Source organism: Palaemon carinicauda, chromosome 7, assembly GCF_036898095.1.
Source record: "Palaemon carinicauda isolate YSFRI2023 chromosome 7, ASM3689809v2, whole genome shotgun sequence".
Classification (NCBI taxonomy): Eukaryota; Metazoa; Arthropoda; class Malacostraca; order Decapoda; family Palaemonidae; genus Palaemon; species Palaemon carinicauda.
In genome coordinates, this window is record NC_090731.1 from 54,492,625 (window position 1) to 54,510,630 (window position 18,006).

General features: G+C 38.1%; 1 protein-coding gene across 2 annotated transcripts in view; it reads right to left on the minus strand.

The window, feature by feature from the left end:
- Positions 1–4,181: 4,181 nt before the first annotated feature.
- Positions 4,182–18,006, minus strand: part of LOC137643924 (pre-piRNA 3'-exonuclease trimmer-like) — a 227,484-nt gene continuing 213,659 nt past the window's right edge. For both annotated transcript variants that reach the window (XM_068376689.1, XM_068376688.1), the window contains exons 13-14: positions 11,758–11,856; positions 4,182–4,381 (exon numbers count right to left, since the gene is read on the minus strand). In XM_068376689.1, the coding sequence (XP_068232790.1) occupies positions 4,312–4,381; positions 11,758–11,856 (169 nt within the window). In that variant the 3' untranslated portion in view covers positions 4,182–4,311. The remainder of the gene's footprint in view (positions 4,382–11,757; positions 11,857–18,006) is intronic.

The window sequence follows — 18,006 nt, forward strand, 5'->3', positions numbered from 1 at the left end:
CTTGACTAGACCTCTTCTATATGCCCTTCAAGTGGATCTGGCGAATGAAATCTTTAATAAGATTCCAAAGGCATGCGCAAGGCTTAGGCCTGCAGCACATCCAAAGCCCATCTCTTGGTCTTTGGACAAGGTCCTACATTATTATGCCTCATCTATGAACAATGAAGATTGTTCCCTCAAGGATCTAACCCAGAAGGTTATTTTCCTGTTCGCTATAGCCTCTGGGGCTAGAGTTAGTGAAATAGTAGCCCTATCTAGAAATGAGGACCACATTCAGTTCACAGAAGCGGGAGAACTGAATCTCTTTCCTGATCCAACCTTTCTCGCTAAGAACGAGCTACCCACTAAGAGGTGGGGTCCCTGGAGAATCTGCCCTCTGAAGGAAGATGTCTCTTTGTCCTGTAGAGTGTCTAAAGGTTTACCTTCGTAGAACTTCAGACTTCAGGGGAGGACAGCTCTTTAAAGGAGAAACCTCTGGATCAAACTTATCCCTAAAACAACTGAGGGCGAAGCTCACCTACTTTATTTGCAAAGCAGATCCTGACAGTACACACGCAGGTCATGATCCGAGAAAAATTGCTTCATCACTGAACTTTTCTCAGTATATGGACTTTGAGCGTCTTCGCTCATATATTGCGGAAATCATCCAGAGTGTTCTACAAACACTATGCTAAGCAGGTCCATGAACTGAAGCATTATGTGGTGGTGGCAGGTAGTGTATTAAAACTTGTCGTCTAATTACTGTGATGAACAGTTAATTGATTGATTGGGACTATCAATTAAAGGGAAAAGGTGTCAACACTTCTGGTGTGATACCCTTTAAGTGAGTGTTACCATGGTGACACGAAGTCTGTTCAAAATCTCAGGTGTGGAATTATACAGATAACAATTGTGCTGTTTGTACGTAGTACACAGTGTTGATAGCATACAATATTTACAGAAATTATAAAGGAAAAAATTTATTAAAATTTTTTCAGTCTTAGAGTGGCACTCATCATTTCTTCCCTTTCAAAGGGGGAAAATAATTTCTGTATACGTTGCACGTATAATTCCTTTATCATGTTACATTCGTTTCACTTGTTATTTCATTTAGTCATTTATTAGAAATAAATGTCTATTAGAATGTAATTGCGTCCTAATTCGCCCGGCAATTTGCATATTTAAGATACCCGAGTTCTTTGACTTACTCATGTAAGTAAACCTCATATCATTGTATGCTTACAAACAATGGATATAGTGGACACTGATATTGTTCTGACAATATATAGAAACCGTGAGACCGTTTGTATACCCAGTAAATACTTATGTTTGTTCATACAATATATGCTAACCTTGAGGCCCCTTTTCTACCGTCTAGTAGGACTCTTCCCTGTAGGGGGCAGGAAGCACTAACATTGTCTATGATTAGTGATAATGACGGATAACGGTAACGTCATTTGTCTCAAATGGTCCAGATGACCATAGAAAAATTGTCCCAAGGTTAAGGCACCGATGAAAATCCACAGATACAGTAATGCTCTGGTACACTTCCATCAGGACGACATGGCTTGAGCCCAAAAAACGGATTTTGAGCGAAGTGAAAAATCTATTTTTGGGTGAGATAGCCATGTCGTCCTGATGGACCCACCCTCCTTTTCTATACAGTAATAAAGGTCTTCGCAGAATCCCTCCCGAAACTACTATATCTGTAGCACCATGCTCAACGCTACAAGGAATGTCCGCCATCTTGGATATGGCGCCGTCTTGATACTCAATAGTAGTATGGGAAGTAGGGTAACCTTGATAACGGCTCCCCTTCCAAAATTGCCACTCTTCCCCCTTGAAGCGAAAACGCTATTCGGGGTGAAGATCGCTATGTGTCGTATCAAGATATACGTCCCCTGATTTATGCGATATCCTTAAGAGAATGGTAAGGAAATTTGCGTCAGGAGTTAGAATTCTGGAGACCTAAAGGTAAATTCTCTGGGAATATCACTGTAGTACATATATCCCTTGGAAGCTATTATTAGGAACCTTCCATCAGGATGACATGGCTATCTCGCCCAAAAATAGATATTTCGCTTCGCTCAAAATTCATTAATTAATCCATTTGTTCTGTTACGAGTACAAACTTAACCTGGCTATGCATACAGCGAGACCTGCATGCTTTTGATGCTATGTTTGTTCATATGGTATATGCAAACCTCAAGACTCTTTCCTAAGTCTAGTATGACTCTTCCCTGCAGGGTGCAGGAAGCACTAACATGGTTTATGATTAGCAGTAATGACGTATAACGGTAACGTCATATGTCTCTATGGTCTGGATGACCAAGGAATAATCGTCCTGAGGTTAAGGCACATTTGGAAGATCCACAGATACAGTACTTTCTAAATAATGCTCTGGTAACCTTCCATCGGGAAGACATGTCCTGAGCCCAAAAAAATGGATTTTGAGCGAAGCGAAAAATCTATTTTTGGGTGAGATAGCTATGTCGTCCTGATGGACCCGCCCTCCTTTTTCATAGAAAAGGCCTTTGGCAGGATCCCTCTCGAAACTACTATATCTGTAGCACCTTGCTCATCGCTACAATGAATAAACATGGCGGCGACGTACAGCGCCATCTGGATACTCAAAGTAGTAACGGAGGAAGGGTAACCTTGATATTGGCTCCCCTTCAAAATTTGCCACTTTCCCCCTCGAAGCGAAAATGCTATTCGGGGTGAAGATTGCTATGTGTCGTATCAAGATATACGTCCCCTGATTTATGCAATATCCTTAAGAGAAATTTCAAGGATATTCGCGCCAGGAATTAGAATTCTGGAGACCTAAAGGTAAATTCTCTGGGAATATCACTGTAGTAAAATATACCCTAGGAAGCTACTTATAGGAAACTTCCATCAGGACGACATGGCTATCTCACCTAAAAATAGATTTTTGAGCATTTATTTGTAGCAACAGATTTGTACTATTCAAAATTTAGTTCAAAAGTAACTTAAAATAATATAAAGATACAGTAGTTGCAAACAAAATGATTTCTACCAGGTGGTAGAGTTGATGTAAATTTGTACATTTGATTTTTAGTCTACTGTATCTTCACTAGTTGTATCCTACTGGTTCTTATGAAATTCCTAAGTTTTTGTTAGTCAAGAAACAGACTGTGTTGATGAATTATGAGTGGCTTAGACTATCCTTTTCAATTAGAAATTATTAATTTGGTACTTATGTTTATTTTCTATTGAACAAAATGGTTACTACTTGTATTTTTACCTTCAACATATTGCTTGAAATTTAGTTTCCTCTCAAATCCTATGTTTGAAAATACAGAAATTTTTTCTAAGTTACATTTTTACATTAATTACTGAAAATCCATAAAAATATCACAGTTTCATTCAATTTTGTATAATCAAGGAATATCGCTTCATAACTTGGCAGTGCACACTAAACATTATTTTATTACATGTATAGAGTGTAAACAAATGATGTAAGGCCTTGGCAAAATAGAAACTAAATGATTATACATAGTTTTTTTTCATTAATCTTATGTGTATAGTATTTTACTTATTTTTTTATACATGGTGAATATGGTTGCTTAAGACTTTAGAATAACGGAGCACCGAATAAATAAGACTTTATTGTAAAGTGATATTCCTCACCAGGCATTGTACTCTTACTTATTAAATCAGAACTACTGAAACTGTTAATTCTTTTCATAATGAATATATTTTGTGTTGTCAAGGAGTAGCTGACTAATAAACTTCCAGATTCACCATGACAGAATATTTTACCTCTAAGATATTTTTTTCCCAAGTTAATATGAAAAAGTATTACTGTACAGTATGTCATACTGTACTTATTTTCCGTGTATGCATTCCTTTGCTTGTATTTGATCTCCCTCTTTATCACATTTATTTTTGTTCGACTTGGATCTTGAATTTATCAACACAAGAATGGTGGAGAGAATATTCAGTTAAGTAGAGAGACAATAAATACTTTTCATTTTATTATTCTAGTGGTCTAGAATTTGTTACTATGTTGAGGGTATGGGTAAATGTTTATAAATATGCAATCCATGACACCTCTGTTCCAGTTGGGATACAGTATGGTTTAACCTTCCCCACTCCTTGTCAAAACAACCAAGGTCAATATTCCAATTTTCAAAATTAGATTTACTTTAGGTGCATTGATGGATAAATGAAATTCATTATAACACTGTATATATAATTTCTTATTTTACATATTCAAATACCTTGTTGCTTGTAAATCACACAGCTCTGACTTTGAATTGTAAGAACTTCTCAAACGTTTGTACATCGCACACTTCAGACTTCGCATCATGAAGACTTCTTTAGAGTTGAATAAAGAAACCATACAGATAACCCAGTAGATAGCAATGCACCAGACCTGTTGAAAATTTTTCAAATAACATACATGCTGCATCAAGACCTACTGAACTGAATTCCTACACCTACAGAATTAAATTTATAGAATCAAAATGACTAATTGATTAAGGAAACAGAAACTCAATAATATGTTATTTCTATACCAACCCGAGGTTCATATTGTTTCTCCTCAAGAAGCTTGGTCTATAACATAAACCCCTAATATTTATAAAATAAAATGTCCTAATTTCTTTCCTATTATTAGAGGAACTAAAGCAACAAGATAGTCTAGCCTTTATTGGAAAGAAGCAAAATGTCAGGGCCTTTGTTATTTCAGTTTCAAAGTTGAACTATTCCCAGTCCTCTTGATATCACAAATCAGTGGGGAGGGTGGTTGGCATGTACAGTATAGGAACATCAGATCAGTACAGAAATGAAAAAAATATATTAAAATTCCATTTATTTCTATGAACCTCTCCTGATGTTCCTATTGCTAACTCCCACACTCAGATGTGGGATGCAAGTGAAGGCATTCTTGACTCAACTAGTCTAAATTTTAATGGTAACCATTCTAGAAATATGGGACTCAAGATTGTTCTTCTACAGATATTTGAAAATTTTTGAAAAGAAAATTACTATTGCTCCTACATCACTTACACACCCTCTTACTTTAATTGGGGAGATTGTTTCAGAACTAGATGGAATAGGTCGTTAAAGTTGAATACTAAGTAGTTATCCAACTGGCGAGGGTAAGGGGCAAGAACCCCCGACCGCTCTCACTTTTACTTTGGCTGCTGTCGTGTGCAGATGTAAAAAAATAGCTCCTGGTCAAACTTTCAATTCTTTCACATTTTTGCAGTATGGTTGTTAAAAATGCAATGGAAGCAACAACTGTACCCGCTGCGAGACCCCATTCTGCACTTCCTGGAACCTCTTCATGAAAAGAGCCTGTGTATACAGCCGTTTTGACCACCCAAGCCTGCTCCTTTTAGGAAGGGTGGAGGTGGGAAGAGGAAAACATTGAGACGGGTGTTCCTCCTCTCCCGCTGCTAAGAGTAAGGGGTTGCATGTCTTGCTACTAGGTAACGTGGCTGAGACTTGGAATATGAGTGTCCTTTGAGATGGTTACTTACTACCCTTCCATAAGCAATAGCCCATGTTTCCAGTTCCGATCACATCCAAAATCTATGAAAGCCCTGGCCTTGCAGGAAGTGATTGAAGAGCTATTGGAGAAGAATACGTTGTAAGCTGTTCAAGAAAGTTCTTCGGGCTTCCGTAGTCGACTCTTCCAGGTGGCTTGAAATAAAGGCAATAATAAGACATGGAAAATCTATAAAGAGAGATTACATCAGCAGTGTCAAACCAGGTGCATCAAGAGAATTACTTTGTAAGCCACCAATCTATCTTCCCCTCTTGGCTTGGCATGACAAGTTGCTTTTTGGCAGACGTCTTCAAAATATGGGGGTTCCATCATGTAAATCACCAGCATCAGATGTCAAACCCTTTTGTCATGGTTCTGGCTGCTGTATCCCAAGGAGAGGGGAAGAAGAAAGATGGAGCCAGTCATTCTACCAGTCATGACTTACGTGGAATGCCTTCTTTAACTTTGGCAATATGTATTCTAAGTACTCTAGGGAAGTATTACAGATGTACTGAACAGCCACCTCAGGATAAAAAAAATGGAGGTTAAATGGCCTGTGTGTAATGTCCATAACATACAGAAAAGTAGAGGTGGTCTAACCTTCAGACCCAACCTTCAGATTCAAGAATGTCGACAGGTAAACTGGAAGGCCACTGACAGGTCTAGGCTTACGATCTACCTTGAGATGGCAAAAGTACATACTAGCCAAAAGGAACAGCATCTGAACAATTACTTCTTGTTCCTGATTGGGTTAATAAGGAAGCTACAAAACTTGCGTGGGAGGTATTGAGTCCTCACAGAGCCCTGTAGAGCCCTTGCTTGACACCATTCATCTTTGAATTAACTTACAGTACATAGAGGGATAGGATCGAGAAGGTTCTGAACTGGTGTTTGAGACCAAGTGGTTCTGCGTCTTCTTGCAGTCTTTGGGACGATGAAGGCAGCAGAGCCTCCATCCCTAAAATGTTTGATAAGCTAAGGAGCTTGAAATTTTCCTATTCACTTGCCGATGCAAAGGAGATAGTATTATGGGAAGAATTCCTATGAAGCCTTCAGGTTACCTAGTGGGGCCTGCACCACTTCCCTGAGGACGAGGACCACCTCACCCCGGGACCCAAATCACAGGATAGGCAATAATACTCTATACTCCCTTCAAACATGGACCGATTAATAGAATATGGAGGAACCTCGGTTTCTACTAATCTCTTACCAAGGCAGAGAAGACATGTGGTTTTCAGTTAAAAACACTATGATGCACTCACGTTAGCAGGAGGCCCAAACAGTCATCCCCTGAGGATGAAGGATACAACTCTTTTGAGGAACTTCTTTGGCAGAAGCAGGTGAGGAAGTTCATGATCTGCTGAAAAGTGCTCTGGGTGGAGAGACATGTTATCAAAGATCTATTGTAGAGAGTCTCTCTCTCTCGACCTATCCGAGAGTTACCTGAACGGTGAAACCACCTCGACTTGTGGTCAGCCCAGATAGTCCAAATTAAGGATACAGGGATCTGGATGAACACTTTCCCTCTTACCTGGCCACTGCTGCAACTCTAACACTTGAGTGACCTGTGCTTGCTGCTGGTATATCAGTTTCAGCCATACTGGGAGCTCGGAGCATGGCTAACCAAGTTAGGGAAAATGGTCACCTTGTGAGGTCCGTTATTCCCTCTCCAAAGGAAGAGGCTGGCTTACAGGGCAGCATGTACCCTACCCTTACCTGGCCTACGGTGTGACAGAGAAAGCTGTAGCACCAGGGTCATGCTCTGCTGGATGAACCCTGTAGAAATTGGTCAGTAGACAAGCTCTATTATAGTACCTCCTCTAAATGGATGAAAATGGTTCTCCAAGGGCAAGGACACTCATCCTATTCACGGTAAGAATGAGATAGGTAGGTGAAACATTTCTTCTTCCCCTGGCCTACTGAGTCATTTTTCGGTGCAACCAGAACCATTCACCTGTATCCATTCTAAAAAGAAAACCATCATAATAACTTCACAAACCACTCTACCGATCCCGAAGGTACCAATCTACAGGTAAGACCTGATACTCCTTTAGGAAGAGGGAGAACACCTTCCTAAAGGCAAGGACTTTCCCCCTGTAATGACAAGAATAATGGAGATAGAAGCAATGCTCACTGTCACCTGGCCTATGGATCCATCTGACCAACTATAAGGTTGAGATCTGTCACTATCTTCCAAAAAAAAAGAGGAGCATGCTAAAGTCCCAAGGAACTTCTTTAGAAAGCCCTCTTGAGTGATTACTACTGATTTTGTTCCTTCTAAGAAACAATGTTCAAATAAAGAATAGGAAGGGGAAGGAAGAGTTGGTAGAGGAGGAAGAAGAGAGTGCAAACTCAATCTTCTCTCCTTGCCCAAAGTTCTTCTTAGCTACCAAGAGTGGTTCACTAGTTCCTACAGAGTAGGAACTGCAGTGCTACCTATGAGTTTTCTGATAAGAATAAAAGGAAAAGATTCCCAATTGAACAATATTCCCAGGTATTCATCCTTTGGCCCACTGAGATCAGACTCCTTAAATGGTGATTAGAGAGAGGAGTCTCAGTCCCATCCAAGGAAGATATTGAAGAGGTCATTTCAAGTTCCTCAAGCATAAACACTCAGGTGGACACTTTTGCGAGTACTTGAGGAATGAAAGAGGCAATTTCCATATGACTGAAGGCCTGCATGCACTACAAGTCCCTTGAGATATCAAAACATATAGTCTTCCTCTCTTGAGGCTTGAGTATGGAGAAAAGCTCCAACTGAATGTGGTCAGACAATTTTATGTTTTTCCGAGAAGAGTACAATCTCCTACTCCGTCCCTGCGACAACTTACGAAGAGCCAATGGGCGAAAACTGGAGAAGGTCGCACAAGACTTTCAGCTCAAAAACCAAGAATTGATCTATTTATCACATGTCCAGTGATGGAAGGTAGAAGGTAGGTATGGAAAGGATTTGGATGAAAGGAGGGAATGTACAAAGCAAGGCATCCCCTTACATTGTAGGGGTTTGGGCGCTGTGACCAGACGTAGCACACAGACTGCCTAGTGTCCGAATGCCACCCAGACTCCAACTTTTCACTACACAAAAAAATCTGGTGGAATCCTCAGAGATCTGGGCGATAGGCAAACAGTCAAGAAAAACTGGGCATTGGGCACCACCCCTTGATTTTATACAGGGCAGGGGGACCCAGCTAGAACCTCAGAATTTCCTATTAATCATTTCTTGAGTTATACCGTCTCTCTCTGCAGTGCTATGCCCAGCGTCGTAAATTAAGATGAGCAGTATGCTTTCTAGGTAGGATGTTACGTTATTTCAAGTTATATGAACATTAGGAGGAAAAAAATAACAATGAACTAATACAGGCTGGAACATAAAACACCGTCTGGGATGAAATGCATTGAAAAAAAGATTAAAAAAAAATATTTATTACCAAAAAAAATAAAAGTAGGTTGACAACTACATGAATATATATTGACAACTTCAATAAGAAAATTTATAATGTAAGAAAATACTAGTATCTCTCTACACTTCAGTCCCACAATAACTAGACTAAAAATGAAAGATATGACAAAAAAAAAAAGTTCACATATTAGACTCATATTCTTACAAAGCCAGAAGAAGGTTTTTCAATAAGCCACACATTTAGTAAAAAAAATCACTCACAAAGGTTCAATAAAGATTACTATATTCCTAAAGCTAATCTCAATGCAAAAGTGTGCGCACCGTAGAATTGTCCTCCTCCTACAACCTTACTGAAAGAGTAAACAGATTCTCCACAAGCAACATTTAATCACAGCAAGGTCAATTCACAATAATATCTAGACCCGTCAAATTTACTCACACTTGGGAGCTTCTTTCAATATGAAAATTCAATTGCATGCATGATACTTAATGTGGCTTCCAAAGGCAATTGTACTTTTATCTTTTTTTAGCATACTGAACCACACAAATGTTCTACAGAAGTGAACTCACTCTAAGACTTGCACATTACACAATACACTCATATAAGGAAAGTATATATATCTTGGTTGTATTGACTTGTGTTTTATAAAGTGCAGCTTAAATGTTATTTGGGAAGTAATGACTGGAGATAGGAAATTTAGTTAATTTTGGTTTGTTGTGTCTCCAATTTCACATTCGGTTTCCTTGGTTACCTCTTTGTGAAATCTACTACACATCCTTGTTTATTTTTATGCATCTAGTAGTTTTCCACCGACGGCCTTGCCCAGCTTTTCAACAGCCGGGTCATCCATGTATGTTCATATGTCAGAGTGAATGGATTTAATGCACCTTTCATGTTATCAGTGAAATATTTCCGCAGATACGACACTTTATTATATGCTAATCACAAAAGCAAACACACGTGTAAATAAACCTTCAACAATGTTGCTATTCTTCATGTTAGTAAGTTTACTCTAATTTAAGTTTAGCATTTGGCACTGTTCTAATTACTGTTGTTCACCGTGGAATTCGTAAAACCTAATTTCTAAAACTGATTAACATCTGGGCTGCTCAGAATGACAATGCAGCATTCAGGAACCATAAATTTCAAAATGCCATTTAATTTTTTCTAGACCTAAACCCTGATCTTTAAAACCCTACTGGGTGTAGGAACTGCTGCCAGCTACCTGCTAAGAAAAGAAAGAAAGGAATTCTGAGAATAATGGACAGGAGCTCAACTAACAGAAAATATAGAAAAAAAAACATTAAACAAAAAATCACAAGCGATAAATTTTTTAGTACAGTAATACATACAAAAATTTGTATTTATCCCATAAAGTCTTTTTTTCCACAACTTTTATCAGAGGATGTATGGTACCTCTGCATTGCTCTCCCTCACTACTTCTCCTAACACACTTCCTAACCTGAGCCTGAAAGTAGCAAGAATGGATAGAGCAGGGTCAAACCCCTTCAGGTGGAAGAAGCTACTGGTGATCAATGCTGCAATTTGGAAAAGGCCAGGACCTTCATAAAACCTGAGCCAATTAGCATGGCTGTCCCAAAAGGCACAGGTGCAGTCTTCCTCAAAGACCATAACCTTTGATACATATCACATGGAGGATGGAGTACTTTATACATCCCCTCCACCACTACCTCAATATTGCCCTACATATAAGTAGATGAGGAGAGTAGCACCTATCCAATTCTTAGAACTGGTATCTCTAAGCTTGACAGGTGCTTCCATGTCTGACCATAAATAGGTTCATGGTACATGAAGACTAAAGATTATGTTCTTGTTCACCCATACTAGATTTATTTTGTCTCCTTATAATACGAACTCTCAAATCCAAATGGATCTAGGAGGCAGATAGTGACAAGGTCTAGTTCCATATCTGGGAAATAGTTCCTAGTGCCAGAGAGCAAACGAAGTACAGTGTATCCTATCTCTGATAAACATGAGTAATTATTTGGTTGGCATGGCCTCTTCAGCACAGTCCACAGTGCAGGACCGGTACCGAGCAAATTTATTTCCTTTCAAAAGTACCAAATCCTTCTGGATAAAATGAGATAGAGGAGGTATGATGTAGCCTTCCTTCCACTGATCATTGAGGAGAGTAAGTCAAGCAAGCTATGGTTCTGTGACAATGAAAATGGCGGATGGGGCCCCTCAGCCCCTGACCCGTGGCTGACAACTGCCCTTGAGGTGCCATCTTCTCAATTTGGTAATAAGTATCCCAAACAGAAAGGTGAGCAGCAATCCTCCATCCAGATGGTAAAGGTGGAGGAGGGCACCCTAGCTCTTCCTACACCTGGTCAAGGGACCATACATCTCAAGCCAGCCTTTCTACTGGGTTTGTTAAGCCAGCCATACGGACCACGTCCCTGCAGCATGGGGCAGCACATTTTTGCCTGCAGCAGTCAAAGACAATAGTGGCTCTTTTGTGACATGAGGGTGAGTGAAGCTTCCTTCTTTTCCCAGATGTCATTAACCATCAACGTTGTTAACGATTTAGTGTCCATGAAGACATATTCCTATTCTAAAGGATGAAAGATTTGTATACACACAAGAGCAATTGTTAGAATTTTCAGTTAGATAACTGAATCTAACCAGCCTCAAGAAGGAAGCCATATGAAACTCAGGTAAGATTCATAAAAATAATGTTAAAAGACTTAAATATATCTTTAGCTTTATTAAACTGCAATTGTACACTAGATTTACAGCAAATCAATGAGAAGTTACTTAATTCCTAGAGTATATATATCAAGGGGATAGCATTCTTAAAAGTAAGTAAAAAATTCAATAAGAGAAAACACTTACCAAGCTAAGGTCCTAGTTAGAGGTGAATGCTTCAAACGACTGTATCGAACAGCCCTTAGAGGACTATCAGTACCTAAATTCTTCAATATATCTCTGGTGCTAGAAAAAAAGAAGTAAAAACTAAATAATTTATCTCCTGTAACCAGACATACAGTAAACCAGATCTCAATCTAAATTACAACATAAAATACATACTAACAATAGTACCAGGTTAAATTCAAAATGCAAGTAATAGTTCTCTAATTCAAGCAATAATATCTTTCATTGATATTTGCAAGACTTATTTTCTTTACAAACTCCCATTATAATATCTGCCTTCTTACTGGATGCAACATTTTACAAGTAAATATAACATATAAATACTGTGAAATCAGTTTTGTTCTAGCAGGATAAATTCTCACATGGTTTGCACAAGATATTTAGCGCAAATTCAAGTACGCACCATTATAAAACTACCATCCGAAAAATAAACATATCATTTTGCCTCTTACTTATGTTTTAACTGAATAATCGACTCCATTGGCCCTCACTGATAATAATACTTATATTTACGACAGTAGTTTGGTATTATTCCTTTTATCTTTTTATTTCTCTTTCAAAAGTGTATATGTACTGTAATGAATTATTGTTGTCATCAGTGTAACAAAACTGTGTAAGACTAATGATATTATAATAAGGTGTATATACCCCTAATTAATTAAAATCATCTTTTTTCTTTAATTTTATTTTGATCTTTGTATTGGTAATGCAATGATGATGAGTACGCATTTCATTTCTATCTATGTAAAGCGAAATTGGACAAATTTTTCCACATTTAAATTTGTTCATGCGGTGCCGGTAAACTATTGCTTCCTTTGAGTTCACAGCTATGGCTGGGTCAGGCAGACCTGATACCAATAGTGCAGGGGGATAACTTTGCCACTTTTCATCCATTGAAGAATACTGCAAGATATACTGTAGTTTGCTGTTTTAAAACAAACAGAAACTTAATTTTGCCACCAAATACAATAGGAGAAGTGGTTCTATTTAAAAAACAAAAAAACAAAAATCACAGTGAAAAGTTGAAAAGTAAATAAATACACAAATGAGATTATAGTTTTAGGATTATTGGTTAGGTGCCAGTTACCTGAATTAAAAGTCTCTGAGGTAAAGTGTCAATTAAACCCAATTACTGTGACAGTGGATATGTCAGTTTGTTGCTACCAAACATGCCGTTCTTATTATTATTATTATTATTATTATTATTACTTGCTAAGCTACAACAATAGTTGGAAAAGCAGGATGCTATAAGCCCAGGGGTCCCAACAGGTAAAATAGCCCAGTGAGGAAAGTAAACAAGGAAAAATAAAATATTTTAAGAACAGCATTAGAATAAATATTTCCTATATAAACTATAAAACTTTAACAAAACAAGAGGAAGAGAAATTAGATAGAATAGTGTGCCCGAGTGTACTCTCAAGCAAGAGAACTCTAACTCAATACAGTGGAAGACCATGGTAAAGAGGCTATGGCACTACCCAAGACTAGAGAACAATGGTTTGATTTTGGAGTGTCCTTCTCCCTGAAGAGCTGCTTACCATAGCTAAAGAGTCTCTTCTACCCTTACCAAGAGGAAAGTACCCACTGAACAATTACAGTGCAGTAGTTAACCCCTTGGGTGAAGAATAATTGTTTTGTAATCTCTGTGTTGCCAGGTGTATGAGGTCAGAGGAGAATCTGTAAAGAATATGCCAGACTATTCAGTGTATGTGTTGGCAAAGGGAAAGTGATTCATAACCGGAGAGAAGGATCCAGTATAGTACTGTCTGGCCAGCAAAAGGACTCCATGGGTCTCTAACGGTAGTATCTCAACGGGTGGCTGGTGCCCTCCCCAACCTACTACCTACTACCCTTGCAAATTATTGACATGCTTATACGTAACAGCGGGTGATTATGCAGACATTCTCAAGTATCATTTGATATCAATGGTTTTCTCCTTATAATTGCATGTCCCAAAACTTCACTACCAACTGACTGATATACAGTATGTTCTTAATATCACACCAATCTTCATTATTTGTCTGCTCTTCATCTCTTAAAGTTTCTAAGAATGCAAATTGATTCCTAGATTCAATTGCAAATGCTTCTCTGTGTTCTTCTTCTAAAAGCTTAGTTGTATCAAACCTAGGTATTCTATCTACATTTCTGTTGGGTGCTTTCAGTTTTAATTTCAGTGTGGCAATGAAGAGCTGGTGATCACTAGCAATGTCTGCACATCTATAGATTCTTACACTTCTCAGAGTTTTCCTTCTCTCATTATTAATGGCTATGTTATCTACTTGATTTTTGAAATTACCACATGTATATGTGCTGGAAGGGAGTACCTCCATTAACAAAGTTGTTCGTTAAACAAAAACTTATAAATTGTGCTCATTTTCATTTGCAACTTTGCCAAGACCCTCAACACCCATCACATTCTTTATACCTTAATTATTCCTTTCAACTTTAGCACTGAGGTCACCAATAACAATTTTCATATCTCTCTCTGGGATCTCATCTATTATGCTCTGCAGTTCTTCATAGCTTTTATCTTTCCTTTCTTCAGAGGAATCATTTGTTGGCACATAGCAAACTATAATACTCATATTGCATTGCTTTGATTTAAACTTTGCAAGTAACAATCTACTATTTACAGCTCTCCACTCCGTTACTGCCTTTTCTGCTCTTATACCCCTTCTCTTCCAACTCCATTTGTTCTTCCTGAGTAGATATAAATATTGCCTTGGTTTAAGATTTCTTTACTAATTCTCTTACAATGTGTTTCAATTAGGGCCAAGATATCCACACTAGATTTTATACATTAATCCTCCACTTGCTGTAACTTACCAATCTGATTCATGGTTCTAACATTCCGATTATCAATTTTAAATTTTTCCTTAGTACTGTATGTATAACCCGGGAGATTCCTTGCACCCCACTACTCCTGGGATTGGGGCCATTCAATAATTCTCGCTTTCCATAGACTGACTAAATGCATAGAGAATGAATTGGCTAAATTCATAAAATGATAGCCAGATCCTTGTGATGTACAGTGCCTATCTAATTAAGGCAAGTGACCCTAGACGGTCCATATTAATTCCAGTAAGATCATCCACCAGGCATCAGGAGTAAAAGCCGAAAAGACATTTTGTCTATCGCCTTAAACCCAATAAGTCACACTGCTGCCAGTGACTTCATCGAGATTTAGGGGGGCATTTCCTCAACACCCAAAGTTTTTGTTACTCCACCAAGTTGCTCATCTGCTTATACACTATAACCATTGGCAAACATTGATTGCTAAGATATACCCTCTAGCACGGTAATGAATTGATAAGATATACCACCTAGCACGGTACTGGATTGCTAAGATATACTGCCTAGCACGGTACTACAGCCTAGCACGGTACTACCGCCTAGCACGGTACTACAGCCTAGCACGGTACTACCGCCTAGCACGGTACTATCGTCTAGCACGGTACTATCGTCTAGCACGGTACTATCGTCTGGCACGGTACTACCGCCTAGCACATTACAACCGCCTAGGACGATGTAAATATATACATATATTTAGAATAATTCCTTACTCTAACATGAAAATGCATGTTAACAAATACCTTTTATCCAAGATTGCTTTTGAATACTAATTATTATGAAGAATAAGTTATTACATTTAAGTAATTTAATATCTTTGAATATTTTCCGAGTTACTGAATTTATACATTTTATCATCTTTTAATATTTCCTGAAGTAAAATATAGTAAATAAATTTTTGGCAAAAAGTGGGGGAGGCTATAGTCTCCAGGCCCCCTAATCCTATGCCCTCCTAAATAAAGAAAACATTCAATCATAAGGTTCCAGAGGCAAACTACAAAGAAACCAGCCCACACATTCACCCCAAGCCTCTCCAGTCTGCATCCAAGTTTCTTCAAGGCGAATATAAGCAGAAACATTATCCTGCTCAGGCACTGGCCCAAATCCCAAGTACTTTAGGATTTTCTCTTAGGAATAAGAGCAATCAGAAGCAGACCAGGTGAAGCCAGAGTGATGTTTAGTCTCGTAAAGGTAAAGGACCTTAACAATGAATGTCCTCAGGTTGGGGGTCGTCTCCATTGTTTTCTGGGACATCGGACCTTTTATCGTGGCAACAAAGCATAGTCTCGAAAGATCTGGGTTGGTCGTGGATTTCCAAACCACCTTCCCAACAATAATTCTATCAAAAGAAAACCCTGAACCTCGACTCCTTTGTCACCAGAATGTGAGTAATTGAGCCATAGAAAAGTAAAATTCCAGGCCAGACTATTCTATTCGGTGTACAGAAAACAAACTCTCGACAGAAGATGGCTCATCGACCTATTTTACCTCAACAAACACATCAGATGCCAGATGTAACACATGTAAGAGGACAACCAGTACGCATGTCTGCCAATTACTACACCTAGGGGCTTGGACCCAGCTCCACAGCTATCTGTATATTCACCCACACACATATTCCTGTATGTGAAAATACAAGGCAATAGACAACTGTATTGAAAATCAATGGGTTATTCGTTTGTCCAAAACAATCATCTAATTGCTACATTAACAGGATTTAAAACTGCTATACAGCTATATAGGCTAGTGATACTATACTGTATAGCCCACAGAACTGTTGTTCCCATCCCTGCCCAACTTTACTAAGACTAGATACTATCAAAACATATTTTAATTCATAAATTCAAATTAGTCACATAATAGTTTTTGTTAATTTTTAAACGCAGTTAACTACTGACAGTTAACCATCAAACAATTGTATCAATAAAATAATCATTCATAAAATCAGGATATGCTAGCCTACCCATAATTATAGGTTAGCAATAAGGGTAGAAAAAACTTCCATTTATTTTCATAACAATCACTATATACTGTATATACACTTGCATCCATGCTAAACATGATAGCAGGGGTGAAAAGATGAATCATGCAGGTAATTAAATAACCAAACATTTGTAAGTTTGACTAAAGGGATGGAAAAGGGAAGTTAAAAGGCTATGCAAGATAAAAATAATACGTTATGAAACTAAAATTAAAAAGATATGCCAAATTTTAACAGTGGAAGGAGTGGAATAACATCTAAAATCCCCTCAATGTTGTAAAGAAAGCTGAGAGTAACAGCTAGTAATGCCGAACGCATCAAAAATAAAAACAAACGCCTAAACTACTGATGGCAAATGGTACAATCTTTCTATCCGAAGATAGTACCTGGACATAAGAAATGTTTATCGACTAGTAAGGCCAGGTAGTTGCAGACGATGCTTTCGGATTTGTTTATCTGGAGGTATTTGTATACGAAAATACATAAAGAATGTTTGTATAGTGTTTCAATGTTCACTTATCTATTGAATATATCACTATTACAGTAGTAGACGTGTGGTTGGATGTATGATAGAGGCCACCTGTATGTATAGTGACGGTTGACGAAGAATAGGGCTGTTTAAGGGCATGGCTTGTAGGTTTGGTTAGAGGGGGTGAAATTAGTTAGTATCCCTTTTTTATGCACGTTTGGGGGAGCTGACCACTCATATATAATGGCCCCGACCTGTATCCGTAGGCCCCTATTACTGATAATCATAATAGACCTATCACTGTATCAGTCACAAATGTTGACATGCGACCTGTGGGTTTGAATGACTGCACAGACATTGAAGAAAAAAATTCTCATACCTACACATCATTATTATTATTTATTATTATTATTATTATTATTATTATTATTATTATTATTATTATTATTATTACTTGCTAAGCTACACCCCTAGTTGGAAATGCAGGATGCTAAAAGCCTAGGGGCTCCAATATTGAAAATACCCCAGTGAGGATAGGGAGCAAGGAAAAATAGAATATTTTGAGAACAGAAACATTAAGATAAATATCGCCTATATAAACAAAACAGGAGTAAGAGATTAAGATAGTGTGCCCGAGTGTACCTTCAATCAAGAGAACTCCACTCCAAGATAGTGGAGGACCATGGTACAAAGGCTATGGCACTACCCAAGAATAGAGAATATTGAAGTAAAATATTGTATAATATTGTATCTAACCCATTTCAGAATTCTGCAATATTGGGGTAAAAATATGTAATTTTCACTTTTATGACTTTTCTCGACTGAAATACATATCTGGTTGCCAGACATAGAAAAATTTTTTGCGTCACATTGAGTAGGTATAGAATTTGAGCCTCATATATAGTATAAT